Source organism: Pinus tabuliformis, chromosome 2_2 (genome assembly GCF_031772625.1).
Source record: "Pinus tabuliformis cultivar Carrire ecotype Pingquan chromosome 2_2, CPIR1, whole genome shotgun sequence".
Classification (NCBI taxonomy): domain Eukaryota; kingdom Viridiplantae; phylum Streptophyta; class Pinopsida; order Pinales; family Pinaceae; genus Pinus; species Pinus tabuliformis.
In genome coordinates this window covers 960,008,176-960,019,644 of record NC_142300.1, presented here as the reverse complement: position 1 = coordinate 960,019,644, position 11,469 = coordinate 960,008,176, and the positions used below count along the sequence as shown (strand labels likewise).

Here is an 11,469-nt window from a genome sequence, read left to right as displayed (position 1 = left end):
GTTTCTCTTCATCAGCAATATCCTCAGGGTAAACATGAAACTAAATCTCTCCGATGATGAATTCATTGGTTTCTCTTCATCAACAATATCCTCAGGCAAAGAACATTCTTGAAGCTCCTATAAAAAACATGAAAATATAGTTCAACTCAAGAACACTTTTAAAGCTACAAATTCCAATATCATATTATGGAAATCCATCAGCGAGCTTGCAGATTAGCTTTCAAAAGGACTACACCTACCTGAGCTTTACGGTACCTGGATAGAAGTACAAGATGGTCTTACAGTAGTTTCTTCCAGGGAAAGTGTTATTTAGCATGTATACCATCTTTCAGTGCAGCAAACGCAGTAATGTTTGTTACATTTGGAGCACCAAACCACCCTTCCTTTCTCATTTCGCTGACACTGGTGACACATCAAACTAAATATCTCCGATGATGAATTCATTGGTTTCTCTTCATCAGCAATATCCTCAGGCAAAGAACATTCTTGAAGCTCCTATAAAAAACATGAAAATATAGTTCAACTTAAGAACACTTTTAAAGCTACAAATTCCAATATCATATTGTGGAAATCCATCAGCAAGCTTGCAGATTAGCTTTCAAAAGGACTACACTTACCTGAAAATAATATATACAGTAGTTTTACAATAGTTTTCATATAATAATTTCTTAACTCTTTTTGAAATTGTAATATGTCACTACATGGGTCTGTTAAGACTACTGTTTTCCTTCAATCACTTGATAGACAGGGGCCTTGATATTACAAAGGATGTGGATCTTTCTGGATCTATAATAAAAGATCTAAATAAACTTGTCTTGGTATGATATATTTTGGACTATGACTAAAACATCTAAATATTGTTAAAAAAACAAATTTGTCCAACCAAACAAAGTGAAATGAAAATTCAAGACTATCATACTAACATAGTGGATAATTCCATCCCTTAAAGGTTTATATAATGGACAAGGGGTGGACTCAAACGAAACAAACCTGAGATAAGTCTTTGCAATGAAGTTCCCAGTTTTAAGGATGGAAATTTATCTTAAAGTTTAGAAACCTTGGCGAATCCCACTAGTCCATAATATGAAATCTATAAAATGTTTGGAGATATTTTTGTAAAAATATTCAAATTTATAATATTTTTATACATCCTATATATAATTTTTTGGCGATTTTTAGGGTAAAATAATTTCATTCTATAAAATCTCGGCCAATCATTTTTACAAAAAAAATGGAAATTAATGAATCTTTTTTTTTGGAAAAAGTATAGAAAATTAGCCCATGGGCGAATATTAGCCCTAAAATATTCCCATGGTTAAAAGTAAGTTGTAAAACACTGTTTTAAATGGTAGTAGGGTTATTAGCAATGCCTATCTAGCCCATTGGGTTACAATAGATGCATGTAACTCCGGGAAAGATAAACAGAGTATTGATCTCACTGTTATTGTTTGCTTATGATTTTAAGGTCCACATACATAACAAAGAAGTTAGGGTGATTCTTTAACTCTGAATTTGAAAGCAAGCTTACAGCTTCTTTTACAGGCTGTATTAGCGTCACCCTATACCATATCTGATTATAGTTTAGAATTCAATAATTCTTCCAGTGTAAAAACACAAAAAATTAGATCCCAATCCACATAATATTTGCTGGTGTTGGTGTTCATAAAAATGGAGTGTGCAACATAATTATGCATTCTGAGCATTCAGTAGCATTCATTCACAAGGCAGATTTGCATATACAACATATAAGTCCAACCCTTGAAGGTTTATACCGTGGACAGGAGGTAGATTCAAATAAAACAGATCTGAGATGAATCTTAATGATGTTTCCAAATATGGGACCTAGTCAAAAGTAAGTTGCATAACAGAGCTTTAGATAGTAGTAGGGTTATGAAAGTGATCTTTGAGAAACAAGCAATGAGAAATAAATTCTAATGTATCATTGGATTTAACAACCATTTAGAATTTATAAAATAACTCAAATCATCCCTTAAAATACAATAACAAAAATCATCCCTTAAAATAAAAATATTATTTTTTACCTTTTCATTAAAGCTTCTTATCTATTTATCTTATGAAATTTTAAGGTTTCATTAAAAACATCCGTATTAACCTTTTCAACAATTTTATATTTTTATGATACCATTTTATGATTCTTTTTACATTGCAGTATGATAAAAAAATGTTAATAAAGTGATATGATCGTAATAAAACTATTATGAAGTTGTTTAACATTGTTTATATTGGATGGTAAATTCAATTCATTATTTAAAATGTTTTAACGAAAGTCATAATTTTTTTTTCAAAAATTATCAATATTTTTTTATATGTGGTTTTTATATATAGCAAAGTTTAGAGTTAAGGATGAAATTAATTTTAAGAATTTTTTTAATTTTTATTATCTAAAATAAAATTTTCTTTTCACTAAAAAATAATTAAAATTGAAATCATAATTTAAAATAATAAAAGTTAGTTAAAATTACTACCTAAAATAAAATCTTCCTTTGACTAAAAAAATTATTAAAATTGAAACCATAATTTAAAATAATAAAAATTATTTAAAATCTAATTAAAATCATAATTTAAAGTAATTACTTAGACTAATTACAATTTTAACATTAAAATTCAGAACAAAGAAATTCTAAGAAATGAAAAATTAATATAATCAAATATTAAAATAAATTAAATAAAAATATATTTAAAACAAAGAAACTCTAGAAATGAAAAATTAATATAATCAAATATTAAAAAAATTAAAATACAAATATATTTAAAACAAAGAAACTCTAGAAATGAAAAATTAATATAATCAAATATTAAAATAAATTAAAATACAAATATATTTTAATCAAATATTAAAATAAATTAAAATACAAATATATTTAAAAGATTTTTAAAAGCGATAGTAGACAGAAATATTTAGCATTGAGCATGACTCAGAATAACCACATTCCATATCCCTTCAGCTCTTTCCAAATAGAATAGAGGGCAATATATAAATTTAAACCTGCAGCACAATTTCCTTTTGTACGTCAGGGATTTTGTAATTCTACACCCACGCCTGCAAGAGCCAGAGCTTCTTCTTTCATTTGATGGAGTGCGTAAGCCCAATCGTTGCAGAGTTGTTGAGGATTCGGGAAAATATCTTCTGCAGCCATTGCTACGAGCTTAGCCTTCCCCGCGTAGCTTTGAAAATGCACAACCAAACCCTAAAGGCGAAAAGTGCAGAGGAAGAAATAGTTACACAAATGATTATTACAAAGAAAAATTGTAGTTATATAAGTAAAATTATAATTTAATTTGATTGCGGATTTTGATTGAGAATATTTTGAAATCTGGTAAGTAAAGGTGAAATCAATTGCTTGTGTTTGTTCGTGCTCAAAATTCAATTGTTTAACTTTTTTCTTCTATCAAGTTCTAAAATATTTCCGAAATTTACTAATAATCATTTAACTTTTTTTAACTTTTTTTAGTCTATCAAATTCTAAAATATTCCTGAAATCTACCAACATTATTGTAAAATCACAAACCTGAGGCAGTCTGGAGACAGTGGTAATAATATGAGTAACTAAGTTGTTGTGCAGTTGAACTTGTTCTACTGGGCCTTGTACATTTGAGAAAACGAGGGTGGTGTTTAAACATTGTCGATATGGGAGGTAAATTGCAAGCTGTTCACACACCAAGACATTTACTCAGTTCCTGAAAGAGAAAATAACGTCACATTCAACGACAGATGACCAATCTTACATTTATTCCAAAAATATGCGCGATTAAGGCGGTAAGTAGGTAGGTAAATTGAGCCTCGAACGATGCTTTCTTTCTGTTTAACCTGCTCTTGGCCTCCTTGCAGTAGTCCAGGAAATGGCTACGTTTACGCAGCGGGATGGGAAGTGTCCACAAGCTGAATCCGTTGCCCCATCTCGCGTCTCGTTGATTCTTCTCCATCATGTACTCCAATGGCTGCCAAATACAAATTGTAACTATGGATTCAGAACCCTAAAAGCATAGGGCATAATTACTGCAAAATTCAATTATATTGTGTTGATGAGGTACTCTTACATGGAGTCCAGGGAACGGTCTCGTATTCACTGGAACGAGTGCCCGGATTCGAAGGTCCGACGGTTTCTTGGAGCGCGATCCATCTTTCTCTGGATATTTCACAAAATCAAAATCCAAACTAAAATTCTTGCTCAACATCTTCATCTACTGTAAACCCTAAACGGTAGAACCCAACTAGGGATTAGCTATTAGGGTTTATTGCTTCAGAGTTAATTGTATTAGTCGAGTAAAGATTGAAACAATGGTCGCATGAGGGATTTCATACAGAATAATCAAAACCTATATTTTTCGGTAACATTACGAAGAATTCAGCAAAACAAAATTTTATGGTTATTGATCACTGTTTCGAACTTTTTTTGGTTTCCCAGAGCAGGTTTTTTTTTGTATTTTTTTTTAGAGTGTGTTTATGATTTTAGTATCAAAATGAATTTTTAATAAGATTATGATTTTTAGGAGTGTAAAATGAATTTAGTATTTAGAAATTATAAATTTTGCAGATTACATAATTTAAACTTATGATAATATAAAAAAATACAAAAACAGTTAAAATTTCAAAGATCCTTCTAGGTCTGTTTATGTTTTTCACCTTTGAATCAGTGATATAATATATAACATTTTACTAGACTATGATTTATGGTAATTGTAAATTAGTTATTGAATGATTAAAATGGATTCAGTCTCTTGATAAAAACGTCTGATAATTAGAATAAGCTCAACCTCTGAAATAAGCCTATTTTAGATAAAGAGATCTTTCTTAATTTAGTTTTTTTTCCTTCTTCTAAAATTATAATTTCTAACCATTTGAAATGAACTCTTGAAGGATTAAAATGAATTTAATATCTTGAAATTCTAGATTTTACATATTACAGAGCTCAAAGTTATGATTCTATCTGAGAATCATGAAAAAAATATGCATGCCAGATTTGAAAGGGGAAAAGGATAAAGACTCAGATAATGGTGTGCACAAGTTGCACTCAGATGGTTACTTTTCCCAAATTGACCATCAATCCAGGTAAGTCCATGAAATTGAGAACCGCGAATCATCGTAATTTTAGTACTTTCTGATTAGAAATAAAGGGAGTTGTCTATAATGTGATTTTTTGGAGATTTTGGTGACGGAATTCAGTGGAAGAAATTGAGGTTAAATCTTGATTTGTACCCTGGAAAACCCTTGGGACGCTTTGATTGTGCAGAAACTAACTATCAAACTTGAAATTCCAATAAATTGCTGTCGAATTTTGACTAGAAAAACCCATCGGAAAAACTTCCAAAAAATCACATTATAGACAACTGAGAAATAAAGCCTATGAATGCCAGATATTGTGCTCTGAGCGAAACCATAATTTAAGTGAATCCATTAAAAACCCTTCACTATTACCAAAATCTCTCTGCAAAAAAGGGTTTGATGTGAGCTGTCTACAGCGCTTCATTGTCAAAAGAAATCTTTGAACATGAAACATTTTATTGACGGTTTTTTAAAACAACTGAAGTTTTGGGCATCAGACATACTAATTAGGGTTTTTATCTATTTTAAAACAATCCAAATTTACCCCTGGACGGTTTTCATTTTTTTTAACAATTTAAATAATTCTTCACGGTTTTCATCTATTTTTTAACAATTTAAATAATTGGATTTAGGAAAAAAATTACATTTTTTAAAATAATTTGAATATTTCAATTTAAAAAAACATGAAAAAGAAAAATTAGGTTTACCCTATCTAAAAAGGTCATGGAATAGAAATTGAAAAAGCAAAATTAAGGTTACCCTGTCTAAAAAGGTCATGATTTATTCCAGACATTTTACAAACATAAAGAAAAAGGTCACAGCTTTTGAAATTCCGAAGGTCGCGGAAATTTCACAAACATAAATAAAAAGGCCATGGCTTTTAAATTCCGAAGATTTCATGAGTGTCACAAACATATGGAAAATTAAGTGTTTCATTTGATTCATATTTTTTAAATTTCACAAATATTTCAAAATTTACACAGAAATGGATTCAGTAACATTAATAATGGATGAGAAACTCAAAATGTTAGAATTTTATAGTTAGATATTCAAATGTTTCTACCAAATTTTCTCAAAATTATACCTAAATTTTATAATTTTCCAAACAAAATTATAACCTATTTAAACCACAGCCAAATTAAGCTCAATACCCGAAACTACAGCAATTTAAATGCTTTCTTACACACCTTCTGAAGTGGTTCTTCGGCTGACCCGTGATGACCGGTAACAGTCTAGAATATAATTAATGATACACAGAGACGACATAATGTTTACCTGTGATCTGGTCAGTTCATCGTTACTTTTTACTGGTACCAAATGCTAGCCTTTAAAGCTTGCCAGGCTCCATGTGACGGGAGTTTCAATGTAGAGCAATGCCGATAGATAGGGACTTGTAGCTGGTAATGTTAGAAATGAAAATTTAACAAGGCTAATAGACAAAAGGGATCTGTAGCAGGTAATATTAACGGATTAAACCAGCACGCTATATATTAGATATTAGATCTAGGCATTTATAAGGATATTTTACAGTGATAAAGCTTTTGGAATGGGAATGATTTGCAGATCATTTTTTGAATTGATGTACTTAATTCTCAACACAAGGATAAAATAAAAAGAATAATGAGTTTAAAAAACATAAAGTTTTTGTACGAATTACCAAACTTAAAACTAAGTATACTAAGTTCAAAAGGGATAAAGGCATTAGGCAAAGAATTAATTTGAATTTAGATTGGATCAGTCTTTATGTTGAATTTAGATTGGATCAGTCTTTATGTTGGATAGAAAAAAGATATTTTTATCAATGAGATGTTATGGTGGAAGAAATATCTGCTTATCAATGGGATGATATGTTCCTTGAAATAGTTTATTTTTATTTTTTGGAAATAGAAGTAAGATTTCCTATCAATAAGGATAGGTTTCTTGGAATAGTTTTTTTAGTTTTTGGAATTAAGTTGAATTTAGACTGGGCAAGATTAATGTTGGATGGAAGGAGGATCTGTCTACCAATGAGATGTGATGTTAGAAGAAAGATCTGCCCACCAATAAAATGTTATGTTGGAAGAAATATTGCTTACCAATGAGATATTATGTTCTTTGAGATAATTTAATTCCCCAAAAATAATTCTCATCTTCCAGTCTTTCCCCATGAAATTTAAACCTCTAAATTGATAAGCACTAAAAAAATCACAAATCAATACACACTTAAAAACACACGATTCAATTAACAAGGTGACTAATTAATCTACACCAATAGTGCAGTATTTCTTTTCATACTTCAAAGAAATAATCGCAGGTTAGAAAAAAACAAAGTTTCTAGTCAGTTTAATAACTTAGATTCAAATATGATTTTTAATTAAGAAAGTTTTTTATTTTAGTATATAATTCAAAGTTATATATATATAGTCAGTTTAATAACTTAGATTCAAATATGATTTTTAATTAAGAAAGTTTTTTATTTTAGTATATAATTCAAGTTTATATATATATATATGCTATATTTGAATTTTTAAACCAATTAATCCCGATTCTCATTATCCTCGGTTCAGATCGCATAACTGATAAAACTGGATTAAAACATAAAATGTGACTTTTAAGATGGCAATTGAGTTTAACTGAGAATGCAAAATTAGAAAAAAAAATCATACCATGTAGACGATTAAAATACCGCACAAATCCTGCAGAGAGCATGCCGGTAATTACATCATTCACTGTCTGCAGGTTAAAGATATTTCACATCATCTCTTAATGGTGGCACTATATGTCTGCAAAACTTACTAAGAAAAACTAACAGCAGTGCAGTCGTTCAAGATGGAAAGTAGAACTTACCCCATTCACAGCTTTTTTGACAATGGCAATGTCCTGAAGGTCAAGAGTGACATGGGCCAGACGCTTTGGATGGTCTACCACTTCTGGAGGGCCTCTGAGAATTTTGCTGTCTTTCAAACACAGCAAAGTTGCCAGAGCATGAAGAAGCTCTACCACTGTACACCACAACGAGAAAATTGCACTCCACATAGCTTGCAGAATGCCCCTTGGAGACCAGACTGACCGTTTGTTTTTGCTTGCCCTATTGCTACATGGTATGGTGGGCATGGAGTCAGGCTGAGAATTCTTTCTGGTTGAATCTAGGAATAAAGACATGAGAGACACACAGTCTCCTATGCAGTGATGGATTTTGAAAACTACACTAGCTGCAGCTTCTGGTGATTTGTAGTTTAACACATGGATTTGCCATAGAGGCCTGGAAGGGTCCAGGGGTGGAGCAGTAGCCAATGAGGCTGTATACTCTTCAACAAACTGTGGATTCTGAGTAAAGGAGTTACTAAGATTTGGCACTATAATGTGTTTATCTATATCAACCTCCTGCTGCAGCACCCATTTCTGATTTCCATTTCTGCATCTCTTCTGGATTCAGAAATTAACCATCAGAATTAACTCAACTCACCATACCAACAAAAAAACAAAACAAAACAAGATGATGAGAATTAAAACAAAACAAGATGATGAGAATGCTGACAACTATACTGGAGAAGCGCTTAAGTTTCACAAGAGTTGATTGCACAGTTAACTTCAATGAAGGCAGATCCACTTGTTTCTCCTGACCTATGATAACTAAGATGTAACTATCCTGATAATGGTGGCGAAATATGGCTCCCTTTGGTGACATTGCTTCTTCTTCTTCACAGATTTCATTTTTTTTCACAGAGATTTTCCTCACACCTGTCTGCAAGTATCCGAAGTTGCTCTTTCCACCAGCCATTGCGTGGTTTCTCGATAGTACTACTGCATAGATGTCCCTTCGTATTAATAGACTAGTGTGTGCTTTGTAATGTGACACCCATAAAACAAAATGTGAAGTACGCACTATTACTCGTTGGGCAGGCAGATCCATGTCATTTTCTGTTCTACTTTATGTGGTGACAACGTAAGATTTCGTGATTAATTGCAGGACCCATTAAGACGCTGGAGGAGGCGTGACTATTCACGGGAAAGTCATATATATCAACTTCTTTATGTACTGGGAGTTGGCAGAGCTTTTAATTTCTTGATGACCGTTTCCAAGGTTTGTTGGGTCCTTGAAAATGATGGCGAAAGTTTGACAAAAGGTGGGTAGATATCCTTATCTAAACCAATAATAGCTACAATACTCTCTGACGCTGTATGCCGCGACTCCTAGGTACTTGCAGATCATTAAAGTACTGGTAGTGAATTATTTTATTATTGATATTTTGAGGAGGTCCCTACATTCAATGAAATAGTGTTTTTATTTTTATTTTAAATTAGTGAAGCACACTTATATTTTCATTTTCATTTGGCAGAAATTTTTTTTGCTTGATATTATGAATATCAATTAGGTGTTGTTAAGGGAGGTTGCAAATTTGTTTCTGGGCAATTTTTTAAATAGATAAAATGATTTGGCACCATGAAATTAAAGGATTTGAATTTCAAATTTATCATTTCAAAAAACATTTCTGGTAAAATAGACCAAAATATATGTTTTAGAAAAGTCAAAAACTTTGAATGGTTAGACTCTATCACCACAAGTGGTTGCCACTCTCAACCACTCCCCATAATATTTGTATCAATAATCTCATGAGCACTAAACCTCATACAAATGAATTCCTTTACACCTTATTATGATTTATTCCAATTATGTTATTATTTTAAAATTTTAGATTTCCGATCATATCAACCAAAAAAATATATCTAAAAAAGTCAAAAACTTTGAACACAACAAACACTCTCAACTCCTCTTAAAATTTGAACCAATAATTTGATAAGCACTAAACCCCATATAAATCAATTAATCTACACCTTATACTTACTCCTCTTAAAATTTGAACCAATAATTTGATAATCACTAAACCCCATATAAATCAATTAATCTACACCTTATACTTATTATAATTTATTTGTATTATATTATTATAATAAATTTTAAAACATTTTAGGTTAAAATTTAAAAAAAAAAGGAAAAGAAGTTGAAGGTAAGACCATGATCAAAAAAAAGTTGAAGGTAAGGCCATGATCCTGGACACGACAGGCGGGTATTAGTTTCTTTAAACTTAACTTCAATTTTAAAAAAAATAATAATAATATTATGGAAACTAGATTTTGTATATTGCACAGTTGCCTTCAATGAAGGCAAATCCACTTGTTTCTCCTGACCTATGATAACTAAGATGTAACTATCCTTATAATGGTGGCGAAATATGGCTCCCTTTGGTGACATTGCTTCTTATTCTTCAAAAATTTCAATTTTTTTCACAGAGATTTTCCTCACACCTGTCTGCAAGTATCCGAAGTTTCTCTTTCCACCAGCCATTGTGTGGTTTCTCGATAGGCCTACTGCATAGATGTCCCTTTATATTAATAGACTGGTGTGGGCTTTGTAATGTGACTCCTCTCACCTCCAGACACCCGACACCCATAAAACAAAATGTGAAGTACGCACTATTACTCGTTGAGCAGGCAGATACATATCATTTTCTGTTGTACTATGTGTGGAAAGAGGTTTAACTTTATGTGGTGACAACATAAAATTTCGTGATTAATTGCAGGACCCGTTAAGACGTTGGAGGAGGCGGGACTATTCACTTCTTATGTTATCAACTTGTTATGTACTGGGAGTTGGCAGAGCTTTTAATTTCTTAATGACCGTTTCCAAGTTCTTTTTCGTTTAATTGAGCGGGTACGGCACCGCCTAAGTTAATAATTTGTTCACCGTTAATTAACTTTGCGAACTACGCCTTCAACAATTCATAATAAGCATGAATTCATATTATTAATGTGTGGAAACCATCAACAATATAAGAATAATAACAACTCGACAATAATATAAAAGAAGAGATCTTTTATTATATAATGAGAGTTTACAATGGCCTGGAGCCGCACTCCACCGGCGTTAATAAAATAAGAGGGCATCTACCCGTGCAAGAGCGCACGACAGTCTACCACAATACACCACCGAAAATACAATAATAAAATGCGCATACACGAACTTGGCGTTGGGCGGCCGGGCGCACCCGTGCACGACCCGTGCCCAAACCTCAACCCAAAACTAAGTGTAAGTGGCGTGAGTGCCCGTTCGCACCACTACAACTCTACACGACCCTCGCCCGCCTCGGCGAGCTCATCTCCACTCGAGCTGCGGTAAACCTGCGCAATCTCTTGTGCGCACACACCTTGTGCGATGAGACTACAATGAGAGATCGATCGATGTCCAAATGACCATGCGTTCACTCCATTTATATGCATGATAGGTCGTTGCTCCAACGTTGGGCCGACCTCCAAAATCCTAACACAAACGCCCACCTAACGCTCGCCCGATGTGTGGGTGCGCCCATGGTCAGCTCGCACGCTATCCACCCACCATATATAACCGCAAGTCTTCTCCACACTTG

At 32.5% G+C, this 11,469-nt stretch overlaps 1 protein-coding gene across 2 annotated transcripts; it reads right to left on the bottom strand.

Annotated features, from left to right (window-relative positions):
* Window positions 1–360: 360 nt before the first annotated feature.
* Window positions 361–8,855, bottom strand: LOC149196407 (medium-chain-alcohol O-fatty-acyltransferase-like). 2 transcript variants are annotated; one of them, XM_089403737.1, is made up of 8 exons: window positions 8,583–8,855; window positions 7,892–8,470; window positions 7,711–7,777; window positions 4,060–4,148; window positions 3,748–3,960; window positions 3,531–3,668; window positions 3,008–3,209; window positions 361–495 (listed from the first exon to the last, which is right to left on the bottom strand). In XM_089403737.1, exons 1-7 carry the CDS (start codon window positions 8,823–8,825, stop codon window positions 3,033–3,035), a joined length of 1,506 nt encoding a protein of 501 aa, XP_089259863.1. In that variant the 5' UTR covers window positions 8,826–8,855; the 3' UTR covers window positions 361–495; window positions 3,008–3,032. The 2 variants fall into 2 exon arrangements, with proteins under 2 accessions (XP_089259863.1, XP_089259862.1); XM_089403736.1 differs by lacking the exon at window positions 361–495 and having other exon boundaries at window positions 2,862–3,209.
* Between the last annotated feature and the right edge of the window lie 2,614 nt (window positions 8,856–11,469).

What these genes read in the sequence shown, in the direction of transcription:
- LOC149196407 (XM_089403737.1), bottom strand. Translation starts at nt 8,825, where the DNA reads ATGGCTGGTGGAAAGAGCAACTTCGGATACTTGCAGACAGGTGTGAGG. An exon ending in AGCGCTTCTCCAGTATAGTT is followed by an intron (nt 8,471 to 8,582) that starts GTCAGCATTCTC and finishes TTCTGAATCCAG; the next exon opens with AAGAGATGCAGAAATGGAAA. An exon ending in GACCGTTCCCTGGACTCCAT is followed by an intron (nt 3,961 to 4,059) that starts GTAAGAGTACCT and finishes TGTATTTGGCAG; the next exon opens with CCATTGGAGTACATGATGGA.